The sequence below is a fragment of the Lygodium microphyllum genome, chromosome 15 (assembly GCF_053477565.2).
Source record: "Lygodium microphyllum isolate KBCC chromosome 15, Lygodium_microphyllum_v1.1.10, whole genome shotgun sequence".
In the NCBI taxonomy this organism is placed as follows: domain Eukaryota; kingdom Viridiplantae; phylum Streptophyta; class Polypodiopsida; order Schizaeales; family Lygodiaceae; genus Lygodium; species Lygodium microphyllum.
The window spans coordinates 15,565,156-15,585,028 of record NC_141149.1 but is presented as its reverse complement, the minus strand read 5'-3'; the positions used below and the strand labels follow the sequence as shown (position 1 = coordinate 15,585,028).

Sequence of the window (19,873 nt, the reverse complement as noted above, 5' to 3'; positions counted from 1 at the left end):
ATTTGAAAAATTTTGGTTGCATTGCCTATGTACATGTGCCAGATGAGTTGAGATCCAACTTGGATCCAAAAGCTGAGAAGTGCATCTTTATTGGTTACTCTCTGCAGCAAAAAGGGTATAGATTCTATAACCCTTCTACTCGTAAGTTTATAATGGGCAAAGATGTTGTTTTTTATGAGATGAGTAGCTGGTATAAACCAGTAAATGTGATTGTTAATGTAGATGCACAAAATGGTAATGCTGCACGGAATTCATAGCAGCAGTCACAAAATATTAGTGGACCTGGAGCGTCCTCTAGCAGTGGTTCACATTCTTTGCCATGGACAGGTAGATTGAGATCAGGAGAATCTTCTCAAAGTAATGCAGATAGTGGTATGCAGGTATCATGAAAAGGAAAAGAGAAGGTTGATCAGCCCATGTTTGATGTGAATGCAGGTCACTCTTATGTGGATGGTGAATCCAGTGGCTCAGAACAGAGCATTGATGATGAGTTGGGTATTCCTTCTATTGTTACACCTGGAGTAAGGAAGACCAAGGATGTTTTGAGAGCACCTGGGAGTGAATCTACTTTGCGTAGGTCTACGAGAGCTAGGTATCCTGTGGATAGGCTGAAATATGATGGATTTATAGCCATTCACTATGCATATATGGTCAAAGTGATACAGGAACCAGAACCCACTTCTTTTGAGCAAGCCATGGGAAAAGAAAAATGGGAGAAAGCCATGGATGAAGAAATGGATGCCTTGGAAGCTAATGCTACATGGGAATTGGTACCTTTGCCTAAAGGTAAAAATGCAATTGGCTGTAAGTGGATTTATAAGGTGAAGCACAATGCAGATGGTTCTGTGAACAGATACAAGGCAAGATTAGTAGTCAAGGGGTATGCACAAACATATGGTATTGACTATGAAGAAATATTCAGTCCGGTTGCAAGGATAGCAATCGTAAAAGTAGTCATTGCTATGGCTGCATCAAAGGGATGGTCTTTACATCAGATGGATATAAAGAATGCCTTCTTGCATGGTGATTTGCAAGAAGAGGTCTATATGGAGCAGCCACCAGGTTATGTGCATGCTATTCATCCTGAGTTTGTTTGCAGGTTGAAGGAAGCCTTGTATGGCTTGAAGCAAGCACCTAGAGCATAGTCTGACAAGATAGGACAGTATCTTGTCACTATTGGCTTTCAAATTTCCAAGGTAGATTTCTCACTTTATGTGAGAAAAACAGAGAAATGTATTACGCTACTTGTCATTTATGTTGATGATTTGATTATGACAGGTGACAGTGATGAAGATATCCTTCACGTGAAAATGCTATTGAAGCAGAAGTTTGAGATGAAGGATTTGGGAGAGCTGCGTTATTTCTTGGGTATTGAGGTGATCAGATCACCAAGTGGGATACAGCTCTTGCAGAGGCAGTATGGATTGGACATGCTGTCCAAATATGGGATGACATGCTTTAAGCCTATTTCAGTTCCTTTGGAGCAGAATGTGAAGCTGAGCACAGATGCAGGTGAGCTTCTAGAAGACCCTACTATGTACAGACGCATAGTAGGAAGTTTGATTTATATGACTATTACTAGGCCAAATTTGAGCTATGATGTTGGATTGGTAAGTCAGTTTATGCAGGCTCCAAGGAAACCACATTTGGATGCGACTAGACGCATACTCAGGTATGTGAAGTCCACATTGCAGTATGGACTATTTTATGAGACTGGGGTTCAGATACAGTTGTATGGATACACTGATGCTGATTGGGCTGGTAGTATTTCTGATAGACGATCTACCAGTGGATATGTGTTCTCTTTTGGGAGTGATGCAGTCACTTGGAGCAGCAAGAAACAGCCTACAGTTGCCTTGTCCAGCACAAAGGCTGAGTACAGGGGTGCAGCAATGGCTGCATGTGAGGTAGCTTGGTTGCATAAGCTACTTTATGATATGCATCAGTCTACAGATGGGCCAGTTGTCATTTATTGTGACAACATGAGTAGTATACACTTGGCAAATAACCCAGTCTATCATGCTAGAACAAAGCACATTGAGGTGCATGATCACTATGTGCGAGACAGGGTTTTACTAGGTCTTATTGATCTAGTTTATGTCAGCATAGAGGATCAGGTAGCTGACATATTCACGAAGGCATTGGGCGCAAAGAAGCTGCGCAAGTTCAGAGACATGCTTGGTGTGCGGGAATTGGGATTGAGCTCGAGGGGGAGTGTTGAGATATCGAGCTCCACTCGTGATATGCCAGGGTGACCGTTGTGCATTTATGTCACCGACTTGTCAGTTGCAGATGCGGTTGGTACACCGCCCATGAATAATAGCTACATGATAGCTATCCTTATCTACTCTAGTTCGTGGCTCAGTTAGTATGCCACCTTAGTTAGTTGAGTTTGGTTTGAGACCCATATATAAGGTTCTTCTATTTCTTTGTAAGAGAGTTCTTTTGGCTTACACAACTAAGAAGAGGAAAACTATTTTCAACCTCCACCTTTGTGTGTATTCCCCCATTGTGCAAGCAAGAAAGCTACAAGTGAGACTCCTTCCTTCTCTCCCACAATCTTGACAATATACTCATGTTGGGTTACCTTACATGCTAATGAATAATATTATGCCACATCACCAAGGCACATAAGTGGATGCCAGCTCACATATAGCTCGATATCTCAACACTCCCCCATCATGAGCTCGTAAACTCCAAGCATAATCTTGAAGCGTCAAAGCTTCTTAGCTTCCAAGGCCTTAGTAAAAATATCAACATGTTGTTCCTCTATGTTGACAGAAACCAAGTCAATATCACCTGCTAGAACTTGCTCTCAAAGGGAATGGTAATGGACCTTATGTGTTTGGTCTGTGCATGACAGACTGGTTTCCTAGCTAATTGAATGCTACTAAGGTTATCACAATAGATGATAACCTTCCTATTTGCCTGGATCCCCAAATCACTAAGTAGCTTGAGTAACCAAGCTACCTCACATGCTGCACTTTGTAGCACCTCTATACTCTCCCTCTGTAGTACTGGACAAGGCAACCGTTTGGTTGCTTCTTGTTGCTCTAAGAATTAGCATCACTTCCAAAGTAGAACATAAAACCATTGGTAGAACTCCTATTTGAAATACTACCATCCCAATTTGCATTTGTGTAGCCATGCAAGTTTAATGATACACATGCACCATAGAATAAGGCATAGTCTAATGTGGACTTAACATAGCACAATGTGTGTTGCACTATATCCAAATGTGGCTTCTGTGGAAGCTACATAAAACACCCTCTCTCTCTCTCTCTCTCTCTCTCTCTCTCTCTCTCTCTCTCTCTCTCTCTCTCTCTCTCCGTTCAAACCAACCGTGTAGTTTAGGTTTGTCCTAGTAACTATTAAATAGATAAGGCTACCCACAATCTTCAAATACATAGTGACATCCTCAATCAAGTCACCCTCATGTACACAAAGCTTAGCATTAACATCCAAAGGTATAGAGATATTCTTGCAATTCGCCATACTATATTTCTTCAACATATCTAATGTATATTGTCTCTGTGATAACCATATACCCTTTGAAGTAATGATAATCTCTATATCAAGAAAATAGTGCAACTCTCCTAAATCCTTCATATCAAATTCATCCTTGAGAAGTCCCTTCACATTTTCAATCTCTGTCTTAGTATCACCCACAATAATCGAATCATCCAGATATATAGTAATAACCACAATACCTACATCACCCTCACATGCATAGAGTGAGTGATCAACCTGTGCTCTACGAAATCCAATGCTGACAAGGTATTCTACAATCTTGTCGTGCCATACCCTAGGTGTTTGCTTTAGCCTATACAAGGTCTTATGAAGCATGTATACATAATCTGGATGATTCTCATTCACATAACCAGGTAGCTACTCCACACAAACTTCCTCTTGCAACTCCCCCTGCAAGAATGAATTCTTAATATCCATTTGTTACATGATCTAGCCTTTTTATGTAGCCACTGCTATGACATCCCTTATACTAGCCATTTTAGCCATTGGAGTAAAGGTCTCCTCATAATCAATACCATGAGTCAGTGCATACCATTTGGCAACTAATTGTGCCTTATAGCACTCAATAGATCCATTTGATTTATGCTTGACCTTGTAAACCCCTTTGCAACCAATAACTTTATTGCCTTCAGGTAAGGGCACTAAATCCCACATGTCATTATCCATAAGTATAGCCATTTCTTCATCCATAACATGATCCCAATACTCATTACCCATTACATTCTTAAAACAAGTGGGTTCCACATCGTGCACAACCTTAGCCATGTGTGCATAATGATGAGCTACATAGCTATCATATGTCAATCATTGCATTGGCTTTCTCACTCTACTTGACCTGTGTAGACCTGGATCACTACCAGGTGCCTTAGCATCTTCTTGTGCCTTCTCCACACCAAGTATTTTAATAGATATGGAATTCCAAATTCCTCATCCAAGCTTTTCTCAGAGCCATCTAAATCAGCATCAACATGAGAGAAACTTGATGATACATCTGTCATGATAGATGAGTCCTTCTCTTTACCTTTTCTTGACATTTGTGATGTATTTGGTGGGTAACCTATGACCTCAATCTGCCACTCCAAGGTCAATCAACAAAACCATGACTAGGAGATTCTTCTGGTCCACTTGATTTATGTGATTGTTGACCTATTTTTTGCATAGCCACACACTCTCATGCTCATCAAGCCGCCCAACTGCATTCTACACATTACTATACCAACTACTCATTTCATAAAAAACAATATCTCCTTGCTAACTCTCAACTCAAGTGTAACAAGGTTGTAACATCTATATCACTTCTGCTCAAGAGAATATCCAACAAATACACATTTTTCTGCTTTGGGATCCAATTCATCGCACAACTAATCAAGAATATGCACATAAGAAATACATCCAAATACCTTCAGATAAGACAAATTTGGCTTTCTACTCGTAAATTTCTCTTCGGATGTCAACTTATATACAACAACGGTGGGTGTCCTATTCATAATGTATACATCATTAGCAACTACTTCAGCCTAATAGTAATGGGGCAAGTTTCTTTTTTACATCAATGCATGAGCAACCTCTACAATTTACCTATTTTTTCGCTTAGCAACTCCATTTTGTTGTGAAGTATATCTACATGTATACTACCTCTATATATCATTTCTCTACAAAAAATATGAAAATCATTAGAGAGATATCCTCCCCCTCCATATGACCTTAGGAATTTAATATGCATCCCTGTCTCCTTCTCAACTAAAGCCTGAACATCTCACTTTTCTCATGCATGAAGTAAATCCATACTTTGCGAGTATGATCATCAATGAAGGAAACATAATACCTGCAACCACTCAAGGTTGTAGTCTTTCTAGGACCCCATGCATTAGAATGTATCAATTCAAGTGGCTTCTTGCCTTTTCATGTGGAAACGTGTGCTTTTCTTGCTTTCCAAGTTGACATGCTTCACATACTTTGTGCATCCCATCAACTCTAAACTTAGGTAAGCCATCCACAATTTGTTTTGACTACATGTCTTTCAACCGCCGCTGTATATTCACATGACCAATTCTCTTATGCCAAATTTCAATATTAGCCACAACACTTGAACCTGATGCAAATATGATAACATCCATTTCAGGTAGATTTATATCAAGATTAAACAATATGCTAGTATGTCTCCCTTTTGCAATCAACCTACAATCATTTTTAAATCTTCTACATAACAACCATCATATGTGGACCGAACCTGAAATCTTTGTTCTACCATCATTTGACTAACAAAATTCAAAATTTTTGTAATATTTGGTACATGCAACACATCAGCCAAGTACTTAGTTTTGCCATCCTACATACTCAAATGAATATTTTCAACATGAGTAATGGGGTTACCTGTATCATCCCCTATCTCCACATAACCTGGAGACTCTGGACTACACATCTCTCTAAATCACTCTCCATGAGAAGTCATGTAGTTAGAGGCACCTAAATTTACATGCCATATATCATTATTTGATGAACTATCGGGAATCATAGTATTCATAAAAGTGTTGCATAACAAACAATTGTTCACTTCTATTATCATTGTTTTTGCTATTACTGGATGCATAGCTACCTTGCTGTTTTTTTCCATTTCTAAATTTAGCCTTATTTCTGAAGTAATCTTTAGAAATATGGCATTTTTTACCACAATGCAAGCATTCTCTATTATCACCAAAATTGTGCATCCTATTAGAATCTGCAACTTGTCATCTTTGACTCCCCCTTTCTCGGGACTGTCCTCCTCTATTTTGTTGTGCATCATAACCTTGATCGTGACCACCACCTTGGCCTTTGTTCACGATCTCTACTTCTGCTAGTAGAGTAAAACACCTATTCATATGTGTTCTTGCTTTTAGAAGAAGAGAAATCCAAACCAAGGTTCTTCTCCTCAAGGATCAGCATAGAAATCAAGTCTGTAAAATCAAGGATATCATCCCTTGTATTCATAGATGACCTGAAGCTCTTGTATTCATCTCCAAGTTCATCTAAGTATGCATGCACAACATCATCATCATCAACTACCACATGATAGATCGGAGAGCTTCCACAGTACTCTTGATCTTCAAGGCATAATCATCAATGAACAGGTTCCCTCTTTTCAGACTCGAGCTACAGCTTTCTAGCCTTTTTATTTACTTAGAACAGTCTTGCCAAATTCTTCCATATAATAGTGGGGTTTTCAGATTCCTACAAATAGTCCATCATGCTATTTGTAACACTGATAGACAACCAATACATAACTTTGGCTCCTAATCTTTCTTAGTCTTTAAGTGTTATGCCCCGTAACATTTCGTGCTGCAAGAACTTCAGGTGGTGCTACTACCATGTTTCCTTCAATGTAATTCCATACACCTTTGCCCTTCAAGAAATTTGTCATCCTGAACTTCCATGTAGGGTAATTGTTCTTATCAAGCTTCTCGCTGACAATTTGATTGAAGTTATCAAACATTTTGACAAAATAGAGAACCTTACCAAAATCTACAATCTACAAGAAACCTAATACCAAATGCACCATAACTAAACACACAGCCTTTTTTAGTGGGTGCACAATAGTAATCGCAATTTGCAATCTGTATGCAAATGCCTTTTGTGTCTACAACCCACCATACACTTGAAACCTCCCCACATGCATATCTTGTAGGGACTGTAGGATGAAGTAGCAATCCAAAATATCGTATGATTTATCAAAATCTATCTTAAAGAAGAGGAAATCCTGATTCATTTTCCTAGTTTTTTCAAATCCTTCCCAAGACTTATGATAGAATCCAAATATACATCCTCTTAACAAATCCCTTTTTTTCTTTTCTCAGCCGTCCATTGAGATGAGGGCTGAGCCTTCTTGATAAGGTTTTTGCAAAAAAAAAAAAAAAAAAAAAAAAGATGAGGAGAGACAAGTAATAGGTCTCTAGTTGGAGATATTACTCTTGTCGTCCCTCTTATGTAATAATTTAATAACCCCTTGATTGATGTCACTAGGAAGGGCTCCAAATCTGATTGATTCTTTCCATACTTTGATGAGGAGAGCAACAAGGAATTCCTTGAAATCATTGTAGAATTCATTAGGTAGTCCATCCAGGTTTGGACTTTTGCCATTTGCTAGGTTGTCTATGGTATCTCCAATCTCAAATCATGAGAAGTCCATATCTAGAATGTTAGCTACAATTTGGGGAACTACCTTTGGTCTTAGTCTTGCCATTTTGGCCATGGCTAATAGGACTTCATGAGATTTTTCCCTAGGGGGAGAAAAATATATCTACGAAGAAGTCTCTAAACTCTTATCATTACTCATGGCTTTGCTTCCATCTTTTTTCATCAATATAAAACTGTCGCCCTTTCAAACTTTGCTTCCATGGTCGGATCTTCTTCTTCTTTGCACATCTCCCTGTTGGCAACATAGGCAGTTCTTCCTCTGCCTCAGGTAGCAGTTCCTTGACCACCGCCAATTCCTTGGAAAGGTGCTTGGCGATGCCCTCCTCCAAGCTTAGGACTACTTCTCTCTCCTTCATTTTCTTGATTATATTAAACATGTCTTTGGAGGGTCTATCTATCTTTCCCACCCATCAACTCCTAATAGAAAGTCTGATGGACTTTGATTCCTCCTCCTCCATTACTTTCAGATTCCTTCTAACTTCTCAGATTTGATCTTGACACTATATACCCCCTTGGTCAATTCAGATCCCAACTCTACTAGTTTATCATACTTTTGTCTTCTCTCTTCTTTTCTTATATTGACTTTATCCTTTTTGGCTTGTTTGAGTATATCATGAGTAGCTCTAACTGAGGTTGCCCATGCCTGGTCTAGATAGTGTGTATTAGTGAAGTTATTGAGCCAAATTTCTTGTATTTTATTCATTACCTCTCTTGATCTAAATAGGGAGGGATCTGTAGTATGAAACCACCTAGCTCTTATTTCTGTAGTATAACTTGAGAGTGAAACATTTATTGGTGTGGATGGTGATTAGAGAGCACAATCTCTTTATTAATTTTGCAATTGAAATTTGAGAAAGTAGAGAGCAAACTTGAGGACACTTACTCTCTATCAAGCCTTGCCTCTCTTAGCTGCCCCTTTCTTATTGTTGGTCCATGTGAAACCAATCTATGTGCTTATAATGTTAAGAGAGACGGAGAGAAACACATAGAGGAAAACCAATAGAGAGCTCAATTATGCTCTCATCCTTCTATTCATTATTCCATCACTCAAGTGTAAGTCATACACAAGGTTTGAACTAACCATGACTAACTCTAGTTAGGTCACACCGACTAACCTGACTGACCATGACTAACTCTAGTTAGGTCACACAGACTAACCTGACTTATTAAATGTCCCATACATGCTGATACAGTTGGACATAGTTAAGACACTGTCGATCACACACAAGAGCTTGAAGTCTCAACACTCCCCCTCAAGCTCAAGATAAAACATGTACACCAACTAGCTATCGGAATCGACTGAACTTATATTTACCCAAAGACTTGGTAAAGATATCTACAACCTATTCATCAGTCTTCACATGCATAAGATCTACTCTCCTTGCAAGAACCATCTCTCTGACAAAATGGTAGTGTACCTCAATGTGTTTAGTCCTTGCATGGTATATTGGACTCATTGCCAAGAGCACACTATTGAGATTGTCGCATAACAAGGTCACTGGAGCATCCACCTATATGTCCAAATTAGCCATAAGCTTGAGCACATAGGAAATCTCACATGCTACCAATGCAACACCCTTGTACTCTGCCTCAGTGCTAGACAATGCAACCATAGGTTGCTTCTTACTGCTCTAGCTAATCATTCCACTTCCAAATCCAAAGGTATAACCACTTGTAGATCTACGGTCATATGAGCATCCTGCCCAATCTACATCCGTGTATCCAACCAGTGTCAAGGGCTTAGCTTCACATAAAGCAGCCCATAATCTATAATGGACTTTACATATCTCATAATCTGTCTAATAGCATCCAAATGTGGCTTTTTGGGCTTTTGCATGGACTGACTTCCAGCAACATAACTCAAGTCAGTTCTGGTGATGGTCAAGTAGATCAGACTTCCAAGTCACATCATCAATTTCAGCTCTAGTGCTAATGTCCAACTTGACATTCTAATCAAGAGGTGTATCCAATGGTTTACATTCAGCCATGCCATATTTCTTTAGCATTTCCAAGGCATAGTGTTTCTACATCAGCCCCATAAACCATTTTCAGCCTTAATCACCTCAACACCCAAGAAATACTTCAGTTCACCTAAGTCTTTCATATCAAATTCAAATTTCAACATCCGCATAACATGCTATATCCCCAAGTCATCATCACCTATGATTATCAAATCATCAACATAGACAACCAATACTACCAGTCTTTTTTGTAAATAAACTATGATCAGCCTTGCCAACAGTGAATCCCAAACTTTGTAAGTAACTATTAATTCTTGCATGCAAGACTCTTGGAGCGTGCTTCATCCCATACAATACTTTTTTTAGCTTACATACAAAATGCTGAAAATTAGGGTGTACATACCCTTTAGACTGATCCATATAAACATCCTCTGCTAAATCACCATTAAGAAACGCATTCTCAGCATCCATCTATTGCAAATTTTTAGCCTTTAATAGTAGATAATGCGATCACTTTCTGTATGGTTTCCATCTTGGCAACAGGACTGAATGTTTCCTCATAGTCTAACCCATACTAATGAGCATAACCCTTAGCAAAAAGCCTAGTTTTGTACCTCTCTACACTACATCTAACTTGCATTTAATCTTATAGACCCATTTACAGCTAATAGACTTCTTTCCTTCTAGTAGTGGCACAAGATCCCATGTTCTATTTTTAGCCAAGGCAAATATTTCCTCATCCATAGATGTGCACCAATTTTTATCCATAATTGCTTTAGCATATGTAGCAAGTTCTTTAACCTTCATCACTTTTGTCATGTAAGCATAATGCTTCGTAGAATAACCACAGTAAGTCAGCCTATCCATAGGGTACTTGACTCTCAGCGAGCATCTAAGCTGTGGTCCACAACTTGATTCCCCTCTCTCATGAGGTGAAATATACATGTTTTGCCTAGTGCTAGGAGTATACAGAGTTGTACCACTAGGCCTCTCAATGACATACCGTCGTACCACTAGGGCTTGTTAATGCAGTACTTTGATGCGAGTCAACTGTAGAAACATGTGTAGAAGGCATTAATAGATGGCACTGCAGTAGATGATGCATACCAAGAGGCCATCTCATAAAAAATAACATCTTTGTTGACTAATGTCTCTCAAGTAGAGGGATCATAGCATTTATATGCCTTCTTCTCCTGCAAATAACCAATAAAGACACACTTATGTTCTTTCAAATCCAACTTCTTCCTCTTCTCATAAGGGATGTGCACATAAGCGAGACAGCCAAATGCTTTCATGTGACTGATATCAGGCTTGTAGCCATACAACTTCTCAAATGGTGTCATATCATGAATACCTACAGTGGGAGTCCTGTTCAAGATATACATGGCTGTCATAACAGCCTCGGCCCAATAATAGAGCGGCATCTTCTTCTCATTCATCATTGCATGCATAGCTTCCATTAAGACCCTATTCTTCCATTCAGCTACCCCATTCTGTTGTGGAGTGTACTGCATGTAAGCTGCCTATGTAGGCCATTTTTAGTCAAAAAACTGTCAAACTCATTTGACACATACTCCCCACCACTGCCAGATCTCAAACAAGAGATATAACAATCAAATCCCTTTTCAACCTGCTACTTAAATTGCTGAAAAACAACAAACACCTCACCCTTTGTTTACAGTATATAAACCCAAGTATAGCAACCGCAGTCATCAATGAATGTCACATAATACTTAGAGCCTCCCATAGATGCATTATAGGTTTGGCCCCCACACATCAAAGTGAACCAACTGCAATGGTCGCTTATTATTTCTTACATGCTTGACAAATGGCAACCTTGACTGTTTACCAAACTGACAAGCATCGCAAACATGACCAATATCCGTGTAAGAAAACTTGGGTAGACCTGTAACAAGTTGTTTCTTCTGCATCATTTGCAGCCACCCAAGATTAACATGTCCCACTCTCTTATGCCATATTTCTGAATCTCTAACTATGCTAGAGCCATGGGCAAACATGGTTGATTTCAAATGCGGCAAAGTGGCATCAAGAGTAAGCATCCTGCCATTCTTATGACCACGAGCAATCAATTTGCAGCCATTACCAAACTCCTCAATGAAGCAACCATGCTTATTAAACCTAACTTGCAAATTCTGCTCAGTTAGCTGGCCCACAGACAACGGATTTTTAGTAATTGACGGGACATGCAATACATCATGTAAGTTCTTCTTCTTGCCATCTCATGGATTACCAAAGGCACTTTGCCCTTATGTTCAATGCTATGCTGCGTGTCATCCCCTGTGCATACATAGCCATTCCTCTCAGGCACCATGTCAATAAAACAGTCACCATGAGGTGTCATATGATTTGATGCCCCCGAATCAATATACCAAATAGCATCCTCAGTAGACTTCTCACCAGCCCTGTCTTTCACATATGTCATGGCAGATAGTCTATCCCCAGAAGCATCATCTATCTGACTGGACGATGCATAATGTCCATGCTACTTGCCCTTTTGATTACCTTGCTTCTTCTAGCAATCCTTGGTAATATGATTGTACTTTCCACAGTAGTGACAATCCTTATCCTTATTAGGATTGTCAGATGGATGATGCTACTGTGAGGAGCCTCTACCTCTAGGCTAGATCTCCCCCTGCCTCTGAGATTTCCACCTCCTCTTGCATTTGAATCCTAGTTATTATTGCCATAAGATAGATTTTATTGGCCTCCTCTGCCAGAACCATAACCTCTACCACGGCTACCACGACCGCATTGATGCGAATAAAAGACATTAGCCTTGCTCTTGGAGTTGCTAGAGCCTGTAGCCAAGACAAGTTTAACTTCCTCATGAATAAGCAATGCAACTAGCTCATTGAAATCTGGCATTTCAACCCGCATAGAGTTGGAAGTATCAAATGACTTATATTCAAATCCCAAACCATTTAATATCACTACAAGCATGTCTTCATCCTCAACTTGGGTGCCAATGGATATGCCAACTGATTCGCAATAGTCTTAATCTATGTGACATAATCCTGTATAGATCTGCCTTTTCTCTCCATGTTGTTGAATTTTTTCTTTAATTGTATCTTCTTGGCACTGGTAGTTGTGCCATAATACATAATCAATGTGTTCCATGCTTGTGCTGGTGACTTGTAGTTCATGATTTGCATTACCATAGCATCCAAGATACACAAAGATAACCAGTGTAGCACCATGCGGGCTCTTTCCAACCAAACTTGGTGTGCTCGTCTTTGATCAGATGTGGGATTCCTATCTGGGATTTCAAGTTCAGCTTCAACACCTATCACCAAGTCCCAGTATCCTTTATCTATCAAGAAGTTCTCCATGCGGAACTTCCATATGGCATAATTATTGCTGTCAAGCTGTTTCCCCACTATTTGGGTTATGTTGTCAGTCTTGTTTGCATTTTGCCATATTGTTACAGACAATGGCTAGTCTATGCCTAACTTTTTGCAAGCCAACAAGTCTAACTGACCTACTGCATTCTTTGACTATTTATGACAGTTCTATGTAATTAACTGTCTATTGTAATTAGGATATTTCAACCCATTAACATCTCAAAACCATCCACAAATATGTGGCATAACCTATAGATACATCAGTCAACACATAGACCATGTAGTTGTTGTAACTCTGTATCATGCAACCTTATTCCAATCAACCAAACATGTAGTTTGAAATCTGTAGACTGTCAATGACCAGCAGCTGTTTCAAGGCCAAAACTGATATGTATACATGTCATACATGCTCCAAAAACTCTTAGGCATCTGCTAGTACATGTAGGAGTCCATACATGATCATGCGAGCACAGTTCAGTGGATATACATCAAGTACAAGTGTTAAATAACTTGCTTGCAGGTTGCAGCCAACCAATACTCAGTCAAACCAAGTTTATCCAGCTCCAAAATTTCCTCAATGTACTTCGTACATGTGCTATCAAATGTAGGGGTCAATACATGACCATACAGATAACCATAGACACTCTGTCTTCAACAGACAATGTCATAGAATGCATTCCCTATTTGTAACCAGCTGAGATAATATCAATGCATTTGTTTCTAGCTTCAAACTTTAGCTTTCATGAGCATTCAATGCTCATCTTAGTCCTTTAGACATTCAATAGACATATGCCATGCCATACATTTGATAGAAGCTAACTAATGTTATGTAATGCTTCATGACCAATGAGTGCTTGCTATCCACAATTTTATGAAAATTTTCACTCTGTCATATAGATCTGAGTATTTTCTTCAAGAATTTGCAACTCAAATGCATAAGACACAATTCATATGTCTTCGAGGATGTATCTACACTTCAATGGAGCCAAGAATGCATGTCAGATAACTTCAATGCTTCAACCAAGACCCAATGTATGATGTATATTCACTATTTATAGCAGTTCATTCTCTGTTCTAGATCTGTGTACCTGTAGATCAGTTCATATCTCATCTCCAAGTCAATCATTTGCATGTCAGATCCTCAAAGTACCTTCCAAAGCTGCATGCAAGCTGTAAATCACTCGAGTAGTGATTATTGTCCTGATTAGCAGCCATAAACAAACATTTTAACAACAGATGCCAATCACGTGATGTAGCCTGGGATGTATTCCAGCAAATCTCCAGCCCAATGATGATCAGTGTTCTCTCTAATGTGGTCAATGAAGCCTCCAAATGCTCCAGACAGGACCCAGGCACACTCCAATAGCAAAGAGAAACATGAATGACCTGACACTTACTCAACATGAACAATGGCAACTTGCTCCTCTTCACAAAGATCCTATCTCTTCAATCTTCAAGTCTTCTTCACTTTGTTCACTGCAGAGAGACCATCCAAGATGGCTCTGATACCATGTTAAGAGAGACGGAGAGAGACAGATAGAGGACAACCAAGATAGAGCTCAGTCATGCTCTCATCCTTCTATTCATTATTCCATCACTCAAGTGTAAGTCATACACAAGGTTTTAACTAACCATGACTAACTCTAGTTAGGTTGTCACACAGACTAACCTGACTTATTAAATGTCCCATACATGCTGATACAGTTGGACATAGCTAAGACACTGTCGGTCACACACAAGAGCTTGAAGTCTCAACATATATATATTAAACTATGGTATGTAACACAATTAGTCCAAGCATCTTTTTCACTTCATGCAATGACTTGGCCTTTCATGAGAAATTTGTCAGCTTTGTCGTCAACCATGTTGAAGTCTCTTGCCACTATTAATGGTGGGCACTCAATGGTTAATAGTGTCTTCCACAAATTAATTCTTTCACTTGCAATGCATGAGGCATAGAGAGAAATTATAGCCACTTCTTCTTGTCCTTTGAGGTGCAGACCAACCCATCTATTACTCGGGTCACTCATGGTTTTGCTAACCAGACCCTTCAAACTATTCTTGTAGCCTAGTATTGCCCCTCCACTTCTTGGGGAGTGGCTAGTACAAATCCATGAATAGTTAGGTTTAGATTTTTCCTTACATAGTCATTAGTGACCTTCACTTCCTGCAAGCAAGCAAATGATGTTAGGAGGTGGATTAATATCTTTAAGCCAATTCCTAATAACCCTAGCTCTAGAAGGGCATGTCAGTCCTTTGCAGTCATATGCCATTATTTTAATCGAACTAATCATAAGGCCCTTTTTTAATCCCTTCCTTATTCTTGTTGAAGGGATTGGTGGTGATATCCCTAACTTTAGAATGTCTCATTTTCATATTCTAGCTTGTTCCTGCCGAGATCTTTTGAGGGGTCATAAAGAGAACTCTGGATTTTGGAACGGTTCAAAATCCTCCTCGTTCTCTTCTATGTCCTCAATAATAAGATCATCACTCTTTTCATCGAGGTTTATTTCTTTTTTCGTTTAATGAGTGTTCTCCACTAGAACTTCATCTTCCAAATTAGAATTTGAGCCTCCTTCCTTTTAGTTCCCTTGAGCAGAATTGGGTCATAGAGACCAGACCCATTAGGAACCTCCTCCATTGGGAGGGGGGAGTATCTATTCTGATTAGGCTTTTTCTTGTTGTGACTAGAATCCTGATTTGTAGCCCGATTCTTTTTCCTGTTTTTGGCGATGGTTCGAAAATCCCTCATGCTATTGAACTTGACTATGGGAACTTGTACTAGAGTACGTCCACATGCAAGTCATGGCGGTTATGGAGTCATTTTGAGTGAGGAGAGAAGCACAAGTGGTCAATAGCCATTGTCCATGTGGAGTTAAACTAGCTCTAGTCCTAGAAAGCTAATCACGTGAATCCCCCACGTGGGCAGTTGCTTGATTTTATGGAAACGCGGAGGTAAAATATAGGCATGCAAGTCCTCGATGTCCAAGGTAGCCTGGATTGGGAGCTGGGGGGGGGGGGGGGGGGGGGGGGGCACGTGTATGCGTTAATGGCGTGTTACTAATCTAGTCCTGTGAATGGGTTAATTGAACTGTTCGTTAATGTTCGGGGTAGGGACGGGATTTTTACGCAGCGAGCGAGAGAGAGAGAGAGAGAGGATTGATGTGTACAGTGTATCTCTGCAGAAGCGGAATGTTCGAGTCAAATGAACGTCGAGATGAGGAGGCGAGAGTCCCCCGAGATGTTACAAGCAGGCGCATCGGATCCAATGAATATAAACTATGAAGAGAGAGAGGGAGATAGATATCGAGAGAGGAATAGCTGGTGCATCGGATCCAATGAACATAGAGAGAGAGAGAGAGAGAGAGAGAGAGAGAGAGAGGCCTCTAAAGGGCAACATGCTCAAAGCAGACATCTGACAATGCCTCGCCAAAATCCCCCTTGCCTTTTTAGAGAAGGTCGTGGTTGTAGATTTCTTGCAGATATTCGCCAGTGCGAGGAAGGATTTTGTAGGGTATTGTAGTCTATGTAGAAGCCACCATGGCTAATGGCGATGCGCTCCAATGGCCGCAGGACCTTGCTCGCCGGGCCTTAGCTGCCACCGGAGGGAAGTCCACCCTCAGAGCCACACAATGGCTTCTCGAGAGACGTGCTGAAGCCATGCAGCAGCAGGTGCAGCCTGACAGCATCAGCGAGTTGAGGCAAGTGGCAGGAGATGCGCATAACCCACATCATCATCAGGAACAAGAAGGCCACACAGCAGAGTACGGAAGGAGGGAAGCACAAGGACAAGAGGCAGAGGAGGAGGAGGAGGAGGAGGAGGAGGAGGAGCAGCAGCAGCAGCGGCAGCAGGAAGACGAGGAGGAGGAGGAGGAGGAGGAGGGGGAAGAGGCGGTGCAGGATGAAGAGGGGATGCTTACCCTAGGTCCTCAATCCTCTCTCTGGAGTAGCTATGCCGGAGTAGATTACATCCCTCACGTCGGCACTGTGAAAGACAGCCCAGCCATGGCTGTTCCGGAGGTGGATTCCCATGCACTTCCCTACTTGACGGACCGCATTGGATCTCTGGATCGGCATCTTTCGATCGGCTCCTCTTCGTCTCAAGCAGGCGAAGTGCTGAATGAGGCTCATCTTCAGTTGAATCTGCAGTCTGCATTGCACTGTCCCGATCCTGACAACAACGATAGCAATATAGCCACTGTGGAGCTGCTTCCTCTTTACCTCAGCAGCCCTGCAGCTGTCCTGAAGGATGAAAGCTGTCGCAAAAGGAAGTGGCAGGATGCAGTGGATACATCAATGACCATGTCCTTACCTCATTCAGGGCCCATGCTGACACAGAACTCTGTGGGACCTAAACCGTCAGCGTCACTAGCTGAGAGTATGCGGCCCAACTCCATTTCTGAGATACTTGGTCAAGACCACCTGCTAGGCGAAAACTGTGTCCTGCGGTCATTGCTAGATGCTCCAACCCTGCCCTGCATCATTTTTGGAGGGCCCCCAGGAACAGGAAAAACATCTCTGGCTAGGTTGATTGCACGAAGCGCTAGTTGCAGATTTGTGGTTTTTTCTTCGGCCCAGGCTGGAAATAATGAAATTCAGGAGATTTTGAATGAGGCAAAGCAGGCCAAAAAGTTTGGGCAACGCACTGTTTTGTTTGTTGAAACAATGAGCAGGTTCAGCAGGTCCCATCAAGAGAGTGTGCTTCCAGCAGTGGAGGCAGGTTATGTAGTTTTCATGGGGGCAACAACTGAGAATCCTTCAACTGAATTGATCTCCAGTTTGTTGTTGCGATGCCGGGTATTTACACTGAAGAAAGTACAGCCTGATCACCTTTGCATTGCATTGAGACGGGCTATATGTGATCAAGAGAGGGGAATTGCGGCATGTTTAGGAGATGTCCCAGCAATAGATGTCTTGATAATAGAGGATGAAACCATAAAGTACATTGCAGCTGCAGCAGATGGGGATGCCCGAGTGGCCCTAAATGCGTTAGAAGCAGCTGTGCACATGGCTCTTGGCAAGTTGAAGCATTTGCTGAAGATGGACACTGATTCGGGTAAGTTGGCAACAGATGCAGCTGGAACCGACAGGGAAAAGTCCATCGGCAGAACTAGTCTTGCAAGGGGGGACGCATCACACAGGGTGTTGGAGCACTTGAAAGGCCACTTTCAGTTCAGTCAAGAAGTATACTCCAAGCCTTTTAAGAAAATTGTAGGGGGAAAGGAGGTAGCTCATGGGTTAAATAGGGATGCTCCTGTCAAGGACAGGGAATACACTGTGAGCACAGTCCTGAGAAAAGTACGAGAGATTGATGTAGTGGACAGAAGAAGCTCAAATAGACAAATCGTGCAGGCAGAGGGCGAGACAACATTGGTTGTCACCACAACAGATGCGAAGGAAGCCTTTCAGTGGCCTCATGGTGCGATTGAGAAGAGTCAGGAGATTGATTCAGATCTTGTGTCTGCCTTATTAACAACTATGAAGGTTGGAGACTGTAATGCAGCTGTTTACTGGCTGGCAAGGGTCTTGGAAAGTAGCCAAAGACCTTTGCATGTAGCTGCAAGCCTTATCAAGTTTGCTGGTGATGAGATAGGTATGGCAGATCCTCAAGCACTAGTTCAGGCAGTTGCTTGTTATCAAGTTTGTGAGGCCCTAGGAGCAAAAGAATGCTGCTCACATATGACTCAGTGTGTCGTCTATTTATCTTCAGCTCCCAAGTCAGATGCATTGCCCCAGGCTATCAAGCTAGCACATAGAGTGATTCAAGAAGGGCCAAAGGAACCAGTCCCTTCTCATCTAAGGTCTGGGACTGCAATCTCTTGGAATGATCATTGCCACCTTCCAGCCTCTCTGCAGGATTTTAAGTTCCTGAGATGGCCGAAGCATTAAGCACCGAGTTCACGACGGAGGAGGAAGTCAAATCCTCGCAAGAAGCTGTCAGCTTCGCCTATGCAAATCATGTTTGCTGGTGGAGCTTTGTTGCACTGGTAGGGTGTACATTCTAAAGGGTGTGTAGGGGTTGAGAACATTTGATGTGTTGCTCCCTAAACATTCTTACTTTGCCAATGGAATACTGTTAGTGTAGTTTGAAGAATGGGTCTCTGCAATGATCCTCAGAGTAGAGGTTTGCACAGTCTGTCCAGATAGCACATGTAGGTAACTATGAAACAACAAAAACTGGTCAACATCTGCACTTGCAACCTAGTCTAATCAACAGAAGAACAATTGCTGCTGCAGGCATGATACTTGTACTCATGTCTGATTTAAGTGTTAGATCTGCAGGGATGATAGTTCTACTCGTGCTAGATCCTAAATGTTAGACCTGCAAGGCATGATTGTCGTACTCGTGTTTGATCTCAAATGTTGGATTTCTGTATGCCCCAGAGCAATACTTTGTATGTATAATGATTGCGCAAGTTTGTGTGGATGTCAAGAGAAAGTAGGTGCTAGGTATGTTCCTGTTGGAATTCATGTTGATTCGCTTGGTTAAAAGACATGCATATTTATGGCAGAGAGTGCAAGTATATTTAATAGGTCTTGAGTTTTACGGGTAAATATGAAGCAACGCTTATCTTAGCACCGTCTCTGTAAGTGGGTACTAACAAGGTGCACGGAGAGAGAGAGAGAGAGAGAGAGAGAGAGAGAGAGAGCAATGCTCTGTTACTGTAATACTACCAAAGGACCATCACTCGATAAAATGTTTTCACATCAAGAGACGGTCTGTCACTCGATATAAGCCCTGATATTCGATTAATGCAAAAAACATTTCGCGTTTAGAGTAGAGGAGCACTATGCATGATGTACAAAACCACAGATGTCTTAAGTCCTAGGAGCGAGAAACTCCAA

General features: G+C 41.1%; 1 protein-coding gene across 1 annotated transcript; it reads left to right on the top strand.

Moving 5' to 3' along the window:
* Positions 1–16,136: 16,136 nt before the first annotated feature.
* Positions 16,137–19,511, top strand: LOC148024288 (uncharacterized). Its single transcript, XM_087693909.1, has one exon. The coding sequence runs from the start codon at positions 16,568–16,570 to the stop codon at positions 18,914–18,916; it is 2,349 nt and encodes a 782-aa protein (XP_087550035.1). The 5' UTR covers positions 16,137–16,567; the 3' UTR covers positions 18,917–19,511.
* Positions 19,512–19,873: the final 362 nt, after the last annotated feature.